The sequence below is a fragment of the Gymnoscopelus braueri genome, assembly GCF_963280865.1.
Source record: "Gymnoscopelus braueri genome assembly, chromosome: 5".
Lineage (NCBI taxonomy): Eukaryota > Metazoa > Chordata > Actinopteri > Myctophiformes > Myctophidae > Gymnoscopelus > Gymnoscopelus braueri.
Window position 1 is genome coordinate 1,679,007 of NC_137606.1, and position 21,282 is coordinate 1,700,288.

Consider the following 21,282-nt stretch of genomic DNA (forward strand, 5'->3'; position numbering starts at 1 on the left):
TCATACAGGGGGGCATTGGGAGGTGAAGCGGCAAACAGTCGACGCCAGCGTCCTCACTTTTCCCACATTCACACACCAATGGTGGCAAGCTAGCGCCGACCAAACCATTGGAGGCAATGTAGGGTTCAGAGTCTTGCCCAAGGACACTTCGACATGTGGACAGGAGGAGCCTGTGTACACATAGTGTACACAGGATATTGAGTTGAACAAAACGAGTGCTCCCCCATCCCTGACAAGCCCTGATTCCTCCCTCCGATATCACTGGAAAAACAGATTTTAACCCATTAAGACCGGGAACGCATCTGTGCCATTTTAGATTTGAGCTATAACCATTATTTTATACTTTGGCTATTAAAAAATAGCAAATCTACAAGCTCGTAGCGCGGCACCGAGTGCCGCGCTACGAGCTTGTAGATCTGAATAAAAAAAAAATCTTGAACATTTTGTGCAAATCTTTGAATACATATATTTTTTTAAACAAACATTTTAACTCAAATCTTTGCTTCTGGATGTCCCTGGAACAAAATATTTTACAAATGTTCGCTTAAAAATATATATATTCAAAGATTTGCACACATTTTCACAAAATCCTGGGATAAAAAAAATAAGAAATGAGCTTGTATATCTGCTATTTTTGAATAGCCAAAGACATCTAAAATGACAGAGATGCGTTCCCGGATTGAATGGGTTAACACGATTCGGGAACAAGACCGTTCAACGAGAAGTATAGAGATTTGTTAGCCAAATAGAAAACACAGTGAACTTGTGAGACCTACAGTGTTATGGCAGCATGTTGATTTTTCCGACATTTTTAACAGTCTAATTAATCTGATTGATCCGATTTACCAAAGATTTATCAAAATAAATGTTAGCAATCAAATTATGGGTTTAGTAATTTTACGATCTCTGCTTGTCTTCAGAAAACTTGTAATACACATACCATCACATCACATTGTGCATAATTTGTACCTTCATTTTATGGTCTTTTGAGGTATTTTTACTTTACTGGAGTATTTCCAATTTTCTATATTTTTACTTGTACTCCACTGCATCTCAGAAGCAAATATTGTACTTTTACTCCACTACAATTATTTGAAAACTTTAGTTACTAATTATTTTCTTGATTATTATTACAAAACATACAATAACCACTTCAGCCCTATATATATGTTACAGGGTGAATGGAGAACCAGGGTGATTGAAGAAGGCTCGCTCGTTTTTACCACCCACCCAGCAATTCTGTAGAAGCAACACTAGACACTAGAGGGAGCCACAAGCCAGGCTTGTGCACAAGCATATATGGCCGCTACCACACACACACACACAGTCACACACACACACGCGCGTGCGCGCACGCACACGCGCACATGCTTTCAATGGACTGTTAAGATACTTTTATTGTGTTCTGCTGGCTTTTGTTTTAGTTTCTCCCTGACACACACACACACACACACACACACACACACACACACACACACACACACACACACACACACACACACACACACACACACACACAGTGATCCATGAAAAGAACTATTCTGTCCCTATCGGTTTACAAATCAAACGGCGCTGAGTCGACTAGTGGAGCGTCGGCCGGTCACCGCGGGCACTCGCGCCTGGAGGCGCGAGGGCGCGCTTCCTCGGCCTCAAGCTCCACTAAGTCGGCGCGCCGTGCGTGTGAACGCGTGTTCAGCGTTCCCCTCATAGATATTATGGTTCCCCTATAGCTATGTGGGGGGGAACAACAAAAGACAGGTCTCCGTCGGCGCATCAAAGCCCCGCCTCTCCGCGCTCTCCTTCTCCTCCTCCTCCTCGGAGGAGAAGGAGAGAAGGAGAGGACGGGACGGTTTAAAACGCGAGGAGGAGGAGGAGGAGGAGGAGGCTCCTCTTCCTCGCGAGCCTCGCGTAATAACCCCCCGCATCGCAGCGCCGTCCTCCTCCTCCTCCTCACGAGCCTCGCTAATAAACCCTGTCTCGAAAAGCCCCGCATCGCCCCGAAGCCCCGTGCCTAAAAACAAGCGCTCTGTCTTCAATCACCCTGGCTCTCCAAACACCCTGTGACATATATATATATTTCGGCCATTTGAAAATAGCCGATCTACAAGCTCACAATGCGTCGCGATGCGTCGCATTGTGAGCTTGTAGATCAGCTATTTTCAAAGGATTTTTATACATTGAGAGAACTTGAAAATAATGTGACATTCTGCATAATGAGTACTTTAAGTATATTTTGATCCCAGTACTTTTGTACTTTTACTCAAGTATATTTTGAATTACGGACTTTTACTTGTAATGTTGCAGTTGCCTATTGATACTTTTACTTAAGTACAAAAAAAAATGCACTTTTTCCCACCACTGCCTCCCCGCTCCGTCCCTCACCTGTGTGCCACCACCTCCACGTCCTCCAGTCTCTCGGGGACCTCCATTTTGTCCAGCCACTGCTCCTTCTCATCGATCCACAGCTCACAGGAGTTGACCTCGCTGAACATGCGGTAGACGGCCAGCGCGTCGTGGAGCCACTGCTGCCGGAGCACGGCCACCTCCGACACCTCGGTGTAAAGCTGCTCCACCTCGCCCATACGCACCTGGACCTCCTATATGCAGGGAGAGGAGGGGAGGAAGGAAAGGGAGGAAAACGGATGAGTTGGTACGAGATGCAGTGGTGTGAAGTACATTTACTCAAGTACTGCACTTAAGTACAATTTTGAGGTATTAGTACTTTACTTGAGTGTTTCCAATGTCCAATGCTTTTACTTCTACTCCACTACATCTCTGAGGCAAATATTGTACTTTTTACTCCACTACAATTATTTGAAAACTTTAGTTACTAGTTACTTTGTAGATTTTGATTATTATTACAAAACAAACACACATTAACCACTTCAGCCCTATTTGAAAATAGATTTTTCAAAAGATGTTCATACATTTTATACATTTGAAAACTTGTGAAATGGGACATTCTGCATAATGAGTACTTTCTACTTTTGGTACTTTTTGATACCAATACTTTTACTCAAGTACATTTTTTATTCCGGACTTTTACTTGTAACAGATCATTTCTACATTGCAGTATTGATACTTTTAATTAAGTAAAACAAACGAGTACTTTTTTCCATCACTGACGAGGTGAGACAACAGAAGAGAAGAGTAGAGACAAGACAAGAGTGAATGAGGGTAGAGGAAAGAGTTTTGAGGAGAAGACAGGAGTGGGAAGAAGAGGGAGGACATTAGATCATAGGCAAGGAAACAAGATGAGGGAGGAGAGGAGAGTCCTTTATCTAGAAAGATTATTTGAAAATCATTACGTGATCTAGTCCAGTGGTTCTCAACCTGTGGGTCGGGACCGCCAGGATGACAGTGAAGTGACAATTTAAGTACTTTTAAGACCTTTTTAATACCCCAAAAAGGAAGAAAGGAAAAAGACCATTATTGCGTCAAAAGTAATCAACAAACTATACTATAAAAACTGGTCAAACATTGGCCAAATTATCAAATAATATAAGAGGCAAAAATTGTGAAAACAGCGAGGCGTTGTGAGCTTGTAGATCTGCTATTCTCACAATATTTATCTGTGGAAACGAAAATGTAATGCCTCAACTCCTGCATTCCAAGTGCTTATCAGGGTGGGGGGGGGGGTTCCCCAGTTCAAATCTGATTATTTTGGGGGGTCGCGGCCTGAAAAGGTTAAGAACCACTGATCTAGTCAAGGTCACGGATAAGCAGTCAACTACTCTCAGACCCTTCATCCGCCTACCTCCTGCTCGCGGTACTGCAGGGGCAGTGCCACCATGTGTTTTCGCAGCGTCACGACATGTAGCCGGTGTTTGTCGATGGCCTCCCTGACCCCTCTGTGTTTCTTCAGCAGGGACTGCGTGGAGTACTCGTCGTGCCCAAAGTCCTCGCTGGACACCAGGCGGTACGCGTCCTGCAGCCAGGCCAGCAGGTCGTCCGTCTCCGTGGAGAACTGGAAGAAGTTGAGCGCCTCCTGCAGGTGGCCGAGGCGCTGCGCCGCCTGGTCCTCCAACCGCTTCCACTCACCTTTGACCTCCATGATGCGCTCCTGTATCCCTGCCGTGCCGAAGCTCTTCTCACTCAGGATCTGTTTGCCGCGCTTCATGGTGTTCTGGAGGGGGAGGGGGAGATATGAAATGACATAATGAACATGAAAAGTTTGACACTGACAGACAGAAAGACAGACACACACACAGACAGCCAGGGGCGAAAACATAATCTCCACCACTGGCCTTTGGCCTGACGGAGATAATAATCTTGTTTGTGTCACCAAAGAACGTAATAGTAACAGACATAAGAAAAAAAGCAGGTGTGCTTCCTCTGGATGCTTTTTTGTTTAGGCAGTGGGTGTCTAGTTATGAATATAACTAGATTCAAATACTGTACCCTCAAAGCGGAAAAGCGGCACTCCAAAATGAAGGATGCAAGACTGGCTCAGATTTTTGGGGAATGCTTGACGCGTTTCGGCCTCAGCCTTCCTCAGAGCAAAATTCTAATCTAGCAACAGAAATTTCTCAGTTGTTTCAGAGATATTTTTTTAGGAAACAACAAGGTTTGATTCTTTATCATTAACAAAGTTGCGCATCATGATACATGAAAAACTAAAAGCGAGACAAACTAGAAAGGTACGCTCATTAAAATCTCCTCCAGGAGGCATGCCTAATGAGTGAAATGTCTATGTACAGCCGTTAAATTAGCACGGCATATGATTATTACCACCTTTACGGGTTGCCTCCCTGTCTCTCATACACAGTCATTGTCTGCTGTAACTCTCTCCATCCTTCTATCAGTTTCCAGTCATTAAAATGACTCTGTAATCCACAAAGTCTGATTGTTAATTCCTTACAAGTTAATTCCTTGACACGTGTGTCAATTACGTGTGTCAATTATGTTTTGTATCACCACTCAATCAAAGGTTGCGATTTAAAAAGTAAACGTCGGGTTTTCAGTGGCAGGTGCTTACTGACGCACACACACGCGGTACATACACGTACACTGTGAGTGTTAAATTGGCACCCTCTTTGCCAGATGCGGCCCACGAAGGTGTTCAATCCGAGATGATTTATGTAAGAAGAAGAAAGAAATATTCACAACTATTAATTCAGCATCTGTGTGAGAGCAGATCTCAGGTCGTTCTCTCGCTGCTATCTCTCATTACTGCTGTAGGGCAGGCAGCTTTGTTGTAGGTACTGGGAAAACAGTGAATAGACGGCACTGTTGGACTACAGAAGAAGGACATCCCACCACAAGAACTCTGGCTTATACTATTTGATTTTGCCATTGTATACGTGATCTGTGAAACCATCCAATCTACATGGTACTCCAAATAAAAGGGACGTAATTGCGAACGCGGGAGGAGGCGCGGCGAAGCCGCGCCTCCGACCAAGTGGAGCTTACTATGTAACCCTGCTTGGGTTGTGTCTCTCTCTCTCTGTGTCTCTGTGTCTCTGTGTGCATCATATCTCTGTCTGTGTCTCTGTGTCTCTGTGTGCACTGCCTGCTTGCAGCTCCTCTGAGATAAGTAAATGTCCAATTTAGACGTACCATACATCAAATGAAAGGTCTTTGAAAACTGAACACACCTGTCAAGGTTGCGTTTAAGCCCGCCCCTTCCCCCGGAAGCCACGCCCCGGAGAAGGCTCCTAAAAACTCCCCATTGAAACCCCATGTTAAATGAAAAGTGCCCGAATCGCTCCGAAACTTTTTCTACCCCCCCTAAGTGGGGGTCTACGAACAAATACTTCGGGCTCGGATTTTGGCTCCGCCCCCCGGAAGTGGGTGAAACAGGCACTTCAAACACTTTGTTGAATTGTTCAAAAACATTCCAAGTTTTTTTTTTGGGAATTTGTATTTTTCTAAGATGCTCCTTTTAACGCAGATTTAAAAAAAAAAAAAAAAAAAAAAAATTATTGGTTACTTTTTTTTAAATATTTTTTTTCATAATTTTTTTTCTTTTTTTGCGTTCGCTTACCGCGTTCGCGCGTCTTACTTGTATATGTTTGCCAGTTAGATACGGCTGTCGTTAGACACATATGATAGTTAATATTGCTGACACATCCACAGCAGGAATGCCACATCCACTGTGATGGTTTCTACTCCCAATACTTGGGAATCTCTGTGCTGACGCACACACACACACACACACACACACACACACACACACACACACACACACACACACACACACACACACACACACACACACACACACACACACACACACACACAAACACACACACCTGCAGCAGTGAGCGGTGAGCGAGCAGCTCCCCAGCCAGCGTTTTGTGTTTTTGCAGTAACCTCAGGACACTGCTCAGGTCCTTCCCACAGCCCTGGGCTCCCAGGATGGAGCTCTTCTCCCTGATCCAAGCCTCAGACTCTTCCAGCTCCTAACAGGAGAGACCAAACAAGCAAGAAGATGATTTCGTCTCTGTCGGGGCGGAAACCTCATAATGTCCAAAACTGTTGCTTTTCACAATTGAAATTCAAAAGTAGCAAAAGTAGCAAAAAGCTCGACGGATCTGCTACTTTTGCTGCCTTTGTGTGATGCTGTAGTATGATCAAGTAGGGCATTCATTTACGAAAAAACACAAAAAGGTTAGAATGCGTAGATAAGTTTCAAAAACTTCAAATATTTATTAAAAAATATTAAAAAATATGTATGTTGCTATATACTGTACATAGCAACAACAACCCCAAAAGGGGTTCCCGGATTGAAAGATATAGTTACGTATAGGGGTTCCATGTCTAAATAGGATAAAGGGATATTAAGGTAACATTTGTATTTACTTGCAAATGCATTTAGTAATAATTTATGAACTTAAATTCAAATACATTGGACAATAAAAAAAATACAATAAAATGTAATACAACAGACTTATTAACCCATTCAAACCCGGAACGCATCTGTGTAACCACTTTATCCATATTTTATACTTTGGCTATTGAAAAATAGCAGATATACAAGCTCATAGCGTGGCACCGAGTGAAAACTCTTGACCATTTGTGCAAAAATTTGAATATAATACATATTTTTTAAAGGGAACATTTGTAACTCAAATCTTTACTTCTGGGGGTCCCTGGAACACACTATTTTGAGATGGGCGTCGGCGGAAAAATACATATAATTTTGGAGGTCCTTGACGTGAAAAAGTTTGAGAACCACTAATACTAAAGCAACATACGTTTGGCAGAAAACGGTTAAGATTTAGAAGACATTTGTAGAATCCCCAGAATCAAAGATTTGAGTTACAAATGTTTGCTTTAAAAGAAATATATATACTCAAAGATTTGCACACATTCTTACGATTTTTCAAAAATATCGGATCTACAAGCTCGTAGCGCGGCACTCTGTGCCGTGGGCTATGAGCTTGTAGATCTGATATTTTTGAATAGCCAAAGAAATCTAAAAATGACACAGATTCTTTCCCGGTCTAATTGGGTAAAACAGGTCATGTAAACTTGCATGTTTGGAATTGGAACAGTTGAAATCAATCAAGTCTTCCTACAGTATAGATGCTCATGTCCCAGAAGGACAGCGTGAAGTGTCCCCACCTGGAAGAAGGCCCAGAGTTTTCTGGACTCCTCCAGCTCAGCATGTCTTTTAGCAGCCAGCTGTTTGAGCTCCTCCAGACACGAAGACACATGGTTGACACGGTTACAGATCACCTGGGGGTCACATGGCTGGTAACCTAGGCAAGGGTGAATAAACATGTCAATAAAACACAGGAAATGTAATTGAATTATTCCAGTGCACAGCATTTAATTTCACTCTGGAGGTTTATACTTACAGAATGAATGCATTGTGAATGAATGAATTATTACATACCTGTACGTACCACGTAGCTTTAAAACAGGGTATACAGCACTAGGACTACCTTTTAAACATTAAGTACTACCTTTGAATGAACTTTTGAATATTGAATTGAGTCACTCAAACAAATGGTCACACCCGGTGTGAATGAATCTTCAGGTTTATATGTAAACAATTTAAGGAGAAGAAAAGTATATAAACAACAAAAGAATAAAAAAGAGAAGTGGGAATTATTACAAAGAGAACAATTTTGACCATTGTCTTAGCACTTAGTGTGTTTGTAGATGCTGTGCGTGAAGAATACCAACAGTGTGCGTGTGTGCGTGCATGTGTGTATAGGCCTGTCACAATTAATACATAATCGTCTAATCGCAATTATTTGAGATAATCGCAATTATTTTTGCATAATCGTTTCCATGGTGAAAAATTTTCACATATTTTCAAATATAATAAAGCTTACAACACGTCTTGTAGATCAGCTATTTCTTCTTTTTTTACAGTATAAAAGTATTAAATATGTCAATAATGTATTTGAATATTTCAGTTATTTGTCATATCTGCCCTGTGCAATCTTTGATTACGAAGCCTATAAGGCTTCATAATGTTCCAATGTTCAACGCCAAACACACAATTAAATCGTTAATCGCAATTATTTGAGTGACAATTAATCGTCAACTTAAATGTGTAATCGTGACTGATGGTAAATGTGTGTATCGTACCCTCGATTGTGGTGAATTTGAGTGCAGCGGCGTTGAGTGTCTCGACTCTCTCGGCCTGCACGCTGATGTCAGCCTCCTGGAGGCTGTGTTTCTGTAGCAGGTCATCCACCTCCAGCAGGTGTTTACCAAAGTCCTTGGACAGCAACTGAACCTGAGGGACACACAGACAGACAGACAGGGGGATGCAGAAAGAAGCAGTCATCTCTGGATGCATTCTTCAATAAAAAATAGACTGCAATTTTAAAGCTTAAGTTGTCTCAAGGCCTTTACGCACATTTGCCATATTACACTATAACCTATGAATTGAGTGTTTGCTTGGCTTTTGATATTGATGCAGTCAGTTGACCCTAAGCCTATCTGTCTATCTATCTATCTATCTATCTATCTATCTATCTATCTATCTATCTATCTATCTATCTATCTATCTATCTATCTATCTATCTATCTATCTATCTATCTAGCACTGCTTTTCCTCAAGTCTCTATCAACCCAATCACTCACACACACACTCGCTTTCATTATTATTGGTTTATAATAATTACATTGTTGTTACATTAATGTCGCTCCTATAAAAAAAAGTCTCTCTCTCTCTCTCTCCACCTGTGTGTCCTCCATCCAGTCGATCATGTAGACCATGTCCTGGAAGGTCTTCTGCAGAGCGAGGTTCTTCTCCAGGCGGGCCTTCCTCCCGACCACCAGCTCCTTCAGCAGGCTCCACTGGCCCAGGATGTTCTCCTTGCGCGCCGAGATGCGCCGGATGTCGTAGTATCCCTCCGCCTCCATCTCGGAGGCCAGTTCCACCACCACGCCGATGCGCTCCTCGTACGAGGCGATGTCCGCCTCGATGGCTTCGTGCTTCTTCATGGCCGCCTCCACGGCCGGCAGGTCATAGCCGAAGTTGTCCTGGAGAGGAGAGAGAGAGAGAGTTGGAAAACAAGGAGGGGTGGATGGGGTCCACCGCAAAAAGAGGGGAGAGGGGGGCAGGATAAGAAAGGAATAGAGTCAGGTACACTGTTTATCGTCGCTGTCGGGCAGAAACCTTCTATCTCCATATAAACTTTATTTTTTTAAATAAAAAATTAATGAAAAAAGTAATGGAAAAATCACGGCCCCCCTCACGCATTAGAAGGACCTTATTTGACAGTGAAATATCCCGTTAACCCAACTTTGCCTTTCTTTTTTTTCTCTTTTTTTAATTCTATAATGTTTTGAGGATGATACAGTATGTGAAAATATAACTTAACACTTCCACTCCACCAGTCAGAACACGGCAAAACTTTTTTTTAATGTAAGTTGGTGGAGACTGTCTGGCACCTTTGCAAGCAAGCTCTGGGCACAGAAACTACTGAGAAATAGTTTTGTAAGATTTTCACATGTCCTCTCAATAGAACGATATAGGTTTCAGGTTACAAATCGGCACATTTTCCCCTCTAACCAGGAAAGTTGATCAAGAACACCATATTATAAGTAGTAACAACAGCCTAGGAGAGACACTGCATCATAGACATACAGTAAATTTAAAGGGACAGAGGAGACGTGTCTCTTTCAACAAGGCTATTAGGCTATTCATTCGACTCCTGTACTGAAGCTGCTGACATTATTAATCCATTCAATCTGGGAACGCATCTGTGTCATTTTTAGATGTCTTTGGCTATTCAAAAATAGCAGATATACAAGCTCATAGTGCGGCACAGAGTGCCGCACTATGAGCTTGTATGCCGTATGAGCTTGTATGCCGCAAATCTTTGAATATATATCTTTTTTTAAAGCGAAAATTTTTAACTCAAATCTTTGCTTCGTTTTTTTTTTATTACGTTGCTATATAACTTTTTTCATGTATTTGTCCACGGACCCCCATCTCAAAATATTTTGTTCCAGGGACCCCCAGAAGCACAGATTTGAGTAAAACATTTATATATACATTCAAAGATTTGCACACATTTTTAAGATTTTTCAAAAATAGCAGATCTCATAGCGCGGCACTCAGAAATCTTAAAATGACACAGATGCGTTCCCGGTCTTAATGGATTAACTGAATGGTGACAGCATAAGTGTGAGGATGGAAGAACTGATCAGGTTATTTATCGGTTTCTGTTTCATCTGCAGAGGCTGAGGAAATAACTTTGTGATCGACTGTGGTACTGTAGTGTACAGTGTCCCCCCAATGTAGTGAAACCTATGCCCTCTCTCTCCACGCACGCACGCACGCACGCACACACACACACACACACACACACACACACACACACACACACACACACACACACACACACACACACACACACAAACACACACACACACACACACACACACACACACACACACACACACACACACACACACACACAGGGAGATTCCAGATTTTGCATTGCACATCACTCATACCAACTGGCCATTTCACTTCTCCATTTTTAGCTGGACTCCAACGACAATAAAAAGGAACTAACTAATAAAAAGGAACTCACTATGTGAACAGCTGTAGCTGGATTACTCGCTCGGTGTTGAAAGTGTGAGGAGGATCAGCTCAATTCTTACCATTTTCTCTGTATTGTATCAAAAAAGGAAAGGTAGTCCTGGTATGCTACATACAGTATGTCTGTAGTTTCAACCGTCTGGAAAAAGTAATCAACCTTTTAACAACCTTTTAAACCAGGGTTTTAGCCAGTCTGCCTGCGACTCCACGTTGAATATAGATGCACGTTCATGATCGGGAACGCGCATGCACGTTAAACATGGACGCGCATTTCAAGATGATTGAGCCGTCTGCCGCAGTCTAAAACCAGAACTAAAATGACATGTTTCAATGTTGTTGTTGAAGACATGATTCCTATAACTACTACAGCCAGTTGAGTGCTGAAGTTTCCAAAAAGGCGCTGCTGTTTCAAAAATTATTCCACGCGTAAAACTTTCTATTACAGTACATCATCAGTCGCCATTCACATAGAGGCTAAAGGTTCTTCAATTATACCTGCGGGGGTCTTCAATTACATCCTCGTGCATCCTCAGAAGGTGTTTACAGTGGTTCCACACACAGCTCATTCCAAACTTATCGCACACTAAGAACAGACCTTTTTGCTGCTCCTGGACAAAAATCGTCTCTGTCGGGTATAGAAACCTCCATATGTCCAAGAAATGTCCAAAACTGTTACTTTTCAGGATTCAAATTCAAAAACAAAGCAAATCTATTAGCTCTACAAATCTACAAGCTCAAAGCGCGTCGCTTCTCGCAGCGTTTTGAGCTTGTAGATCTACTACTTTTGATGCTTTCGTGTGACGCTGTAGTATGATCAAGTAGGGCGTTCATTTACGAAAAAACACAAAAAGTTGAAACATAGAAATAAGAGGTTTCTGCCCGACAGCAACGATATAATACAAATAATTCACTTTGAGTTGTTTTGGGGTAGTTGTACAGACATTAAATGTGTTAAATATGTTCTGCATAACCCATCCTAACTATTAGGAGCAGAGGGAAAGGGGCATTAATATAGCACCCAGGGAGCATTGTCTGGCTCAGGGACAATTCAACACATAAACTGGGCAGACCGAAAAACCTTCTTATTACCAGACGGCTTCTCTACAGCTGCCCCGGCTGTGATATAACATCAGTTTTTAATGAAAAGCCCTGCCACAAGTCCAGCCACACATTATACTAGGTTCTGACGCGACATTACAAAGTCTATACCAGTTGTGCTATAAACACGCCCCCTTCTGTGGCCAACGCGGAAGTGCCTCTGCCTGCAACAACTGCGGGATATTTCTTTACCCCGTATATTTTGGACCGCGACGGAGGCGCGCTGTCTCAAGCGACTACAAAGTGGCTACTGGCCAATCACAGCGCGTTCTTGCACAAGCGTATTGGCCAATCATGCACAAGTGGTATAGATATTGCGATGACGCGGTTCTGACCTAGTCTTATTCTTAAACAGCGGCAACATCTTTGTCCAAGCCCCTACAAGATGGTTCTATGTTTAATACCTCTTACCTGCGATACCAGTCGCTGGTTCTCATTCAGCCAGGCTTGTCTCATGGTGGTTTTGTGATCGAATCGCTGAGCCAACAGCTCCAGCTTCTCCTGACGAATCAGCTCCTTACGCAGAGCCACACCCCTTTCATGCTCCGCCTTTTCAAGCCTTTCCCACGCCTAGAGTGGAATGATAAAAAAGAACTCACGATGCTCACACAGATTTGCATTACTTTCTTCTGTAGAATCAGTGAAACATAAGCCTAACAGAAGTAGTGGGTTTAGTTGTTTAAGCCTGTCGGAGGTTTTACCTTATTTATGTCAGAGACGAGTTTCCCATCACGAGGCACATACGGTTTCTGGTTGTTGGCTCTCAGTTTGCTTTGGATGGTGAAGAGAAGCACTTCAAGATTCCCCTTCTCCTGGAACCTACAGTGAGAAAGAGAGAGGAGAGAGGGAGGGAGAGACCGTTTCATTAGGAATCCAATATTAAAACATTTCGATTTGGTTTGAAAATACGCTGAAAATGAGTTCAGGTTGGATGGGAATCTACTGTAAGTGCGTCTCTTTTTGGTCCTCATGTCAAAGGGTAAGGTTAAGGAAAATGATTTCAGAAAATTACTTGGAAATGTAAAGTACTACCGTGAACCTGAATGTACACGTGTTTGTTTACATGTTACTTGACAGGAGCAACAGCTGTTCATTTGCTGATATATTAAATTTTGCAGGTATTTTTTTATCCAGACCAGTGTGTCATCTAAAAAAATATTCTACCAAAATATTGCATGCATTTTCATTTAATCAGATTTGATCTGACACTTATTTAATTGTCATATTTTAAAATAACTATAATAATTACATTTTGCTGTTGTTATACTGCCTCCCACCACAATGTGTCAGATTCCAAATTAGTAGAGACTTTCTAGGCTAGTTAACATGAATTAATTTAGCTAATGAAATGGTACCACAGTAGGACTGTGTATCTCAGTGTGGGTAGTGATAAGTAAAGGCTCATTGTAGCCTCATTAAACACAGAGGTTGCTGGTCCCTCTAGCGTAGCCTGATCCTCCAATTAACACTATACAGCAGATGGCATCTAATGCTATCAAAGCAGAGGGAGTGATATGACCACAGGCACACATATGTGTATGTATGTAATCTATCTCTCTCTCTCTCTCTCTCTCTCTCTCTCTCTCTCTCTCTCTCTCTCTCTCTCTCTGCACAGACAAAAATTTCTATACACAAACACAGGTGTGTGTGTGTGTGTGTGTGTGTGTGTGTGTGTGTGTGTGTGTGTGTGTGTGTGTGTGTGTACTGTATCATAACTGCCCCTGTACGATATGTCTGCAGGGCTGTGAGTCAACCAGTACTAGTTTTGTTTCCTATGTTAAATGTGCAAAGCCCTTTGAGGCTATAACAGTGATTAAGGGCCAAACAAATAATCTTGACTTGATTCGAATTGACTACCAGTCTGGCTTCATAACACAGATCCTAATGATGTTGGACAAATGGCTTGGGACTAAGTGACTCTCTGTGTGTGTGTGTGTGTGTGTGTGTGTGTGTGTGTGTGTGTGTGTGTGTGTGTGTGTGTGTGTGTGTGTGTGTGTGTGTGTGTGTGTGTGTGTGTGTGTGTGTGTGTGTGTGTGTGTGTGTGTGTGTGTGTGTGCGCGCATGTGCATGTGCATGTGCATGTGCATGTGTGTGGCATGCATCATTCAAGTCACTCTCCAGTGTACAACATACTGTATACAGTAATAGCAGTAGCAATAACAATACATGAGAGGGCCTTGAGATTATGGTAAGGCACTAGGTATAATATCCAGCATAACAATCTTCACATAATACAAATAATATTAGTAAAGAAAAAACTGTTACTGATTGATTGAGATGTTTTCATATGAACACCCCCCCTCTCCCCTCTTGACAAAGCATTGGCAGATTCCGCCCCTTTGGTAAAATAAAAGTGCGGTGGGAGCGCGCCCTAAGGGCACGGCCCCACCGCACTTTTATTTTACCTCTGAGGCGGAATCTGCCAATGCTTTGTCAATGCAAATGCGTGGATTCACGCAATAGCTTATCTTTCCGCTTGTCGCGCAGGCCTTGCGTTTATGCGCTCTACACGACATGTCCATTTGAAGCATATAACTGCTGGAGGCAGGAGCTGCTTTTCCCCCTCTGTCCAATCGGGTGAGTCGAAGGCGGACCGTCCCAAGACTAAGGAAGCAACATGGTGCTCAAGGCAGAAGGCGGTGCGGGCTACGAGGACGGTACTGAAAGTGAGTGACATGTGCGTCACTGTTTTTTTTTTTAATCCGCTGGCTGCAAAAAACTGTGGTCGCGCACAACCTGCGTTTAACAGCAGCCAACCATGTTTAGGTGGGACCGCGCCCTAACTAGCTTTCTGGCATCCATAATACTTGCTATAGAAACCGTTGAAGCTGGGCTACTCAAGCTTTATTTTTTAAACAGTTTTCGCTATTAATCCCACTTGTGTCTGGGAAAACAGTATAAGACTACATCAATACATACCGTATACACACACACACACAATATACATATATATCTTTACAAAACCTACTTGATGGGTTTCTCTATGGTACAGTAGGTGGTAAAGGCCTGCAGTTGTTGTTGAACTCCGGTGAGAGAGTTGGCAAACTTCTGGTTGCTAATAACAGCAATAGTCTTCTCTATCCAGTCCAGCAGGTCTGAGGCCAGGGCCTCGTATCGGTTGATGACCGCTTCTGTTTCAATACAGTTCTCTAGAACCTGAGAGGGAGCGAGGAAGGCCGGAGAGAAGGAGAGGGGGGGGGGGGGGCAGGGATAGGTTGAGAGAGTGAAATAAGTGTCAGTATTCGTGGTTGCAGTGGTGTAAAGTAACTAAGTACATTTACTTAAGTACTGTACTTAAAGAGGTGATGCCATGGTTTTGCACTTTTTCTGTTTTTCATGTGTCTATGAGGTTGATAGAACTTCATTAAGCCACCTGGTGGTGTTTTTATGGTGTTTTATGTCTTCTCTGACTATTTTGAGTTTCTACCTGGAGGCTGAAACCTTGAGGGTCAAACGTGCCAATAGAAAAACAGCACTTTAATGACACAGTAAAATTATACCATCCCCCTCATTATCATAACACAACAGGTGTGGGCATGAGGAGGAGGAGGGACTAGGACAGGTGGGTGGTGCTAAGGTGGTGGAGGAGGTGCTAAGGTGAGAACCAGGTATACATCGAATGAACTGGAGGCGTGTCCACATAAAAACATAATTTTAATACTTTCTGTACACTTTTTTGAAAAAAATCTTCCTCCTATTATAACCATGATACCTGATGATTATGTTTTAGGGGGGGAAAAATCACTGAAAATCACGGCACCCCGTCTTTAAGTACAATTTTGAGGTATATGTACTTTACTGTAGTATTTCCAATTTCCAGTACTTTTACTTCTACTCCACTACATCTCAGAGGCAAATATTGTACTCCACTACAATTATTTGAAAACTTTAGTTACTAGTTACTTTGCATAAATAAAGTATTACATTATAAAACATACATTAACCACTTTAGCCGTATTTTATACCTAGGCTATTTTAAAATAACCAATCTACAAGCTCACAACGCGTCGCATTGCGATGCGTTGTGAGCTTGTAGATCTGCTATTTTCAAACATTTTAGTACTTTTACTTTTGGTACTTTAAGTACATTTTGATACCAATACTTTTGTACTTTTACTCAAGTAAATTTTGAATTCCGGACTACATTGCAGTATTGATACTTTTACTTAAGTAAAACATTTGAGTACTTTTTCCACCACTGTGTGCGTGTCAGTATGCGTGCTTGTGTGTGTGTGTGTGTGTGTGTGTGTGTGTGTGTGTGTGTGTGTGTGTGTGTGTGTGTGTGTGTGTGTGTGTGTGTGTGTGTGTGTGTGTGTGTGTGCGTGTGCGTGTGTGTGCTACCTTGCCAACCCTCTTTCCTTCCACGATGAGGGCCTTCATCTTGGAGAAGTAGTGATAGTATGAGACCACATAGGTGATAATAGACTTCTCATCCGGATTCTCTGTGTTGACATCTACACAAGAGAGAGAGAGGCATGGACGCAGCACTGATCACAGTGTCACTTATTAGTGTGGTTGCCCGAATGGCAACCGGACTATAGTACTCTATAAACTTTATTCTTTCTTTCTTTCTTTCTAGATAAACTTTATTTTGGCACGCTACTCCTCCCACAGTTTTTTTCCCCCACACTCGTGCCATATGTCAAAATGACGGCTTCACCGGGAATCGTGCACTATCATTTTGCTAAGATATTGGTTATATAGTTTAATTGATATTGATTTATTAGTGCATTAAATGTCCCCATACACTTTAATGGGAAAATGAAAAAACTCCCATTCAAGTGTTTTTTTCTCAGAAACCGTAAGGGCTACAGTTACAAGACTTGGAGGGGAGGTTCATAATTTAGTCCAAAATTATTTAAAAAATAATTACACCAGTCGGCCTCATGGTGGCGCTGTAACAGCCCACTTTACGTTTTGGCCTATAACTCTTGAACCGTAGGTCGTAAAACAAGTAAGACGCGCGAATGCGGGACGCGAACGCAGCTCGAAAATAACAATAAGAAGAATAGAAAGGAATGAGCAATTGTAGAGAAGTGGGTGGTTCAACTTGCCATCCGGGCTGAAATATGCACAAATGACATAGAATTCTTAGATATCCCAATAGCTGAACTCGTCTAGATGCTTTTAGATGTATTATTTTTGACTGTAGCTGCTATATTTCTCTCAGAGGAGTGTAATTAGTCACCCAGGGGCAGGCGGATTTCAGCCCCACTGTAGTGCACTCTGAGATCTGTCAGCAGCCAATGAGAGCGTGAGTCACATGGGGGCGCGGCTGCACACAATACTGCACACAGACAGACAGACACACACACAACCCGAGCACGGTTTCATAGTAAGCTCCACTTGCGCGGAGGCGCGCCTCCTTCCGCTGCGTTCGCAATAAGACGCATATAGGCCACGCCCATTTGCGTCTGGATAGATTTTCCGCCATTTTCAATTTTCTTCAAAACACACTTTTTGCTTCTTTTCCTACAGATTTTGTCCAAATCCCCCCGGTACACGTGATCTCTGGACTGATGCGATAAACACATCCAAACGGAATTTTGATAGTCCTTACCGTTCGTCCGTAATTGGCTTCCAAAGTTAGTGGGAGGGGCCCGTTTTACCAAAAATGCCAAAAATCACGAACGAAACGTCCGGTCAATCCCAAATTTGAATCACATGTCAAGGGTGGTTCCCTCAAGAAATTCCCAAAAGCATTTCCACTTTGATCCATAGGGGGCGCCACAAATGCGCAAAACGTAACAATTTGATCCAAAAACATGATTTTTGGGGGGATCACGCCTCTCTAAATGAAAAGCAGGTGATCTCAGAAGTGAGGTGACAATACGATTGGCCCGTTACATTTGTGGCAGGGGCCTATTTATTTAGTCGGAAGGGCCTATTTCTTAAAATCAAAACGGCACGTATCACGAACGCGGGATCCGATCGGCACCGAATTCGAATCGCACGTCGCGCTGCCTCTGAGGGTATTCCTCCCGGCGTATCACTCGAGTCCCGGCGGCGGCGACCCCCGACCGGCGTCGGCGCAACCACACTTTGCAATTTCCCAGAATTGCGACGCGTCTAGTTATTATTATTAGTAATAATAATGATAATAATAATCGTATTAATGGAACGATTGATCCAATATCAGGCAAACTGTAAAGATTATCCAAGGAGGAGTCAACTGCTGCTCTTGTACTGTACTGTACTGTACTGTACTGTACTGCACTGTACTGTACTGTACTGTACTGAACTGCACTGTACTGTACTGTACTGTACTGTACTGTACTGTACTGTACTGTACTGTACGTATCCCAAACCAATATTATATAATATAATATTGCAATCATATTCTTGGTACGCTAACTTTAGTTGTTCTAGGGGCGCCCGCTGGCCTAGCGGTCCAGGCGCATACCACGTACACTAGTAATACAGCTTGACAGCGTGTCGCGGGTTCGACTCCCGATCCCGGCGACCTTTGCTGTGTCTCCCCCCATCTCTCTCCCCATTTCCTGTCAGCCTACTGTCCTGTCAAATAAAAGGCATAAAAGCCCCAAAAAAGATATAAAAAAAAAAAAAGTATAGTAATAATGCTGCTTGAATGCCCCTATAGAGCACCGAAGTCTGACATAATTTACCATTTTTTTCCCCACCCGTTCTCAATTCCCATAGACGTGTTTAATATCGCGTCAAATAATAACTGTGTTCCAAAAATAAACAAATAATCCCGGCGGTTTGACTCTTATGGATATGAAGCATCAACTGACGGTGAGAAAACGCGAATGTTACTTCCGCCGAATTAGTTACATTTTTGCCAGAAACAGACTGTATCAAATACAAAACAGAGCCACCTCCCTGACAATATCGCCAAGACAATTCTTAGATGAGACGATTCTAAGATGACCCAATGTTATTCTCCATAGAGAAATTACTTTACGACCCAGGGGATGAACAAGTGACGTCAGGACTTCTGTGTTCATTTTATTATTTTGCCTTCAAAAAGCGGATGACATAGTCTTACAACTAGTTGACTCAGAGACATAATTTGATGAATCAACACTCATAAAGTTGCACTTTACTGTACATTAGAAAAATAAAGGGCTGCAATGGTAATTGTTGCTCTGAAGGAGGAACGATGCAGGGACTGTAGGAATGTACAGTCCCTGCATACAGGAATGTATTAACATTTCTCTGTTACCTTCAGGGTCCAGTAGTTTGGTGAGGCCCAGGTTCTGCTCAGCGATGTTGAAGGCTTGTTGGAGGTTGTGAGTTGCGTTGGACCGTGTCAACTTGTGGAACTCTATCAAGTCAGGTCTGGAGGGAACAGGGGCATACATTAGGTATTTTGTGTTTCCAAATGTATTTATGAAACACATTTAAAAACAAGTCAACAGTCAAAAATAAAAACCATAAGACAACACAATAAAAACACAAAGGCCTGTTTTAAAGACAGAAAGGACAATAAAACAATAAGAGCCCTTATTGTAAGAAAAAGAAAGCCAACAAAAAGGTTCTGATCCACGATGGCGAGACTAAAGAATTCAAGATATCGGCGTCGGGTGTCCTATGAATCGATACCCCGGCCCCTTCCTATTTATTGTGGCATTGGCCAACGCCATGAAACTCGCAATCAATGGCAGGGAGAAGGCGCTGGGTTTCACGCTGGTCCCGAGTAAGAGTCAGGACACATGCCATCATGATCACCGACCTGGACTTTGCAGACACCATTGGCCTAGTCTTGGACACAGCAGAGAAAGGAAGGGAACTTAGCCTGACTATCAGCCTGAAGCTGCCTGGAGCTTCAGTCTGAAATTGGCTGCAGTGTCGGCAATTACAAGGGGGAGGGGATTTGAATTTCCCTAAACCAATCACAAGAGATCCACGAATCCGCCTACATCTGACGTCATTGCACAGCTTGTTTTAGCAGATATTCGCTGATTGGCTTGTCATTAGACCCACCCCCACCTTCGACTCTCTTTGGACGGTACTTTTTGTATCGAAGATATCCTATTCACCTGTTTCCTAGGCTGTGTGTTTTCCACTTCCTGTCGATTTGATCCAATGAAATCCAATGAAACTGGTCAGATGACCAATAATATCCAATGAAATTGACAGGAAGTGGAAAACACACAGCCTAGGAAACAGGTGAATAGGCTCACATTTCAACACCAGACCTAGAGGCAGTCCACTCAGAGAGTGGGCGGGGTCTATGGTTTGGAACCAGGCTACAGGGAACTACTTAGCTGGTAGAAAAGGGAGTGGAAGATTGGCCTTGGGATCAATGCCAAGAAAACTAAAGTGATCCAACACAGACAACAGAGCCATTGCTACTGCCAGTAGCAGTTCAGGTAGTCAAGGATTTCAAATATCCAGGTGTCTGAATTGCTTCAATAATAATAAAACCTGAAGTTCTAAATCAATGGAGAAGAATCTGACGGTCTGGAAGGGACATGCCTGGAAAGCCTCATACGGTTGGAGGAAAGTGTAGAAATCAGAGATGGGAGATGACCTCAAGAGGCTGTTCATGGCTACAGTAGAATCAGTGGTGTAAAGTAACGAAGTACATTTACTCAAGTACTGTACTTAAGTACCATTTTGAGGTATTTTTGGGCGGTGAAACCGCCCCTATAAGTGAGATTTGGAAAAATGTACAAATATCTTGGGCAGTGAAACCGCCCCTGAAAGTAAGATTTGGAAATTTGTACAATTATCCTGCGCTGTGATTGGCCAATCACAATCTATTCAGGACTGTGATTGGCCAGTGTCACATGACACATGTGCATAGCCCTATATAAGCAACCATAACTTAAAAAAAACCCATAAATTTGTTGTCCATCATAAAGAGTGTTTCAATAAATGTATTTATCCTCTGTACATGATTGATCGACTCCATTCAGTATTGTGGTTAGCTAGGAAGACACCGCCCACTTCACACAGGGTGTGATTTTTTACTTAAGTGGAGTATTTCCAATTTTCAATACTTTTACTCAACTTTTCTACTCAACTACATCTCTAAGGAAATGATTGTACTTTCACTCCATTACAATTATTTGAAAACTTTAGTTACTAGTTACTTTGCAGATTTTGATTATTATTACAAAACATACATTAACCACTTAAGCTCTCTATATATTTCGGCTATTTAAAAATAGCCGATCTACAAGCTCACAATGCGT

General features: G+C 42.5%; 1 protein-coding gene across 1 annotated transcript in view; it reads right to left on the minus strand.

Moving 5' to 3' along the window:
• Window positions 1-21,282, minus strand: part of sptbn4b (spectrin, beta, non-erythrocytic 4b) — a 148,311-nt gene that overhangs the window by 89,785 nt on the left and 37,244 nt on the right. The window contains exons 7-17 of the mRNA XM_080428827.1: window positions 19,305-19,420; window positions 16,460-16,572; window positions 15,087-15,274; window positions 12,820-12,937; window positions 12,530-12,688; window positions 9,148-9,450; window positions 8,548-8,698; window positions 7,570-7,706; window positions 6,255-6,404; window positions 3,758-4,126; window positions 2,383-2,597 (exon numbers count right to left, since the gene is read on the minus strand). Coding sequence (XP_080284953.1) covers window positions 2,383-2,597; window positions 3,758-4,126; window positions 6,255-6,404; window positions 7,570-7,706; window positions 8,548-8,698; window positions 9,148-9,450; window positions 12,530-12,688; window positions 12,820-12,937; window positions 15,087-15,274; window positions 16,460-16,572; window positions 19,305-19,420 — 2,019 coding nt within the window. The remainder of the gene's footprint in view (window positions 1-2,382; window positions 2,598-3,757; window positions 4,127-6,254; window positions 6,405-7,569; window positions 7,707-8,547; window positions 8,699-9,147; window positions 9,451-12,529; window positions 12,689-12,819; window positions 12,938-15,086; window positions 15,275-16,459; window positions 16,573-19,304; window positions 19,421-21,282) is intronic.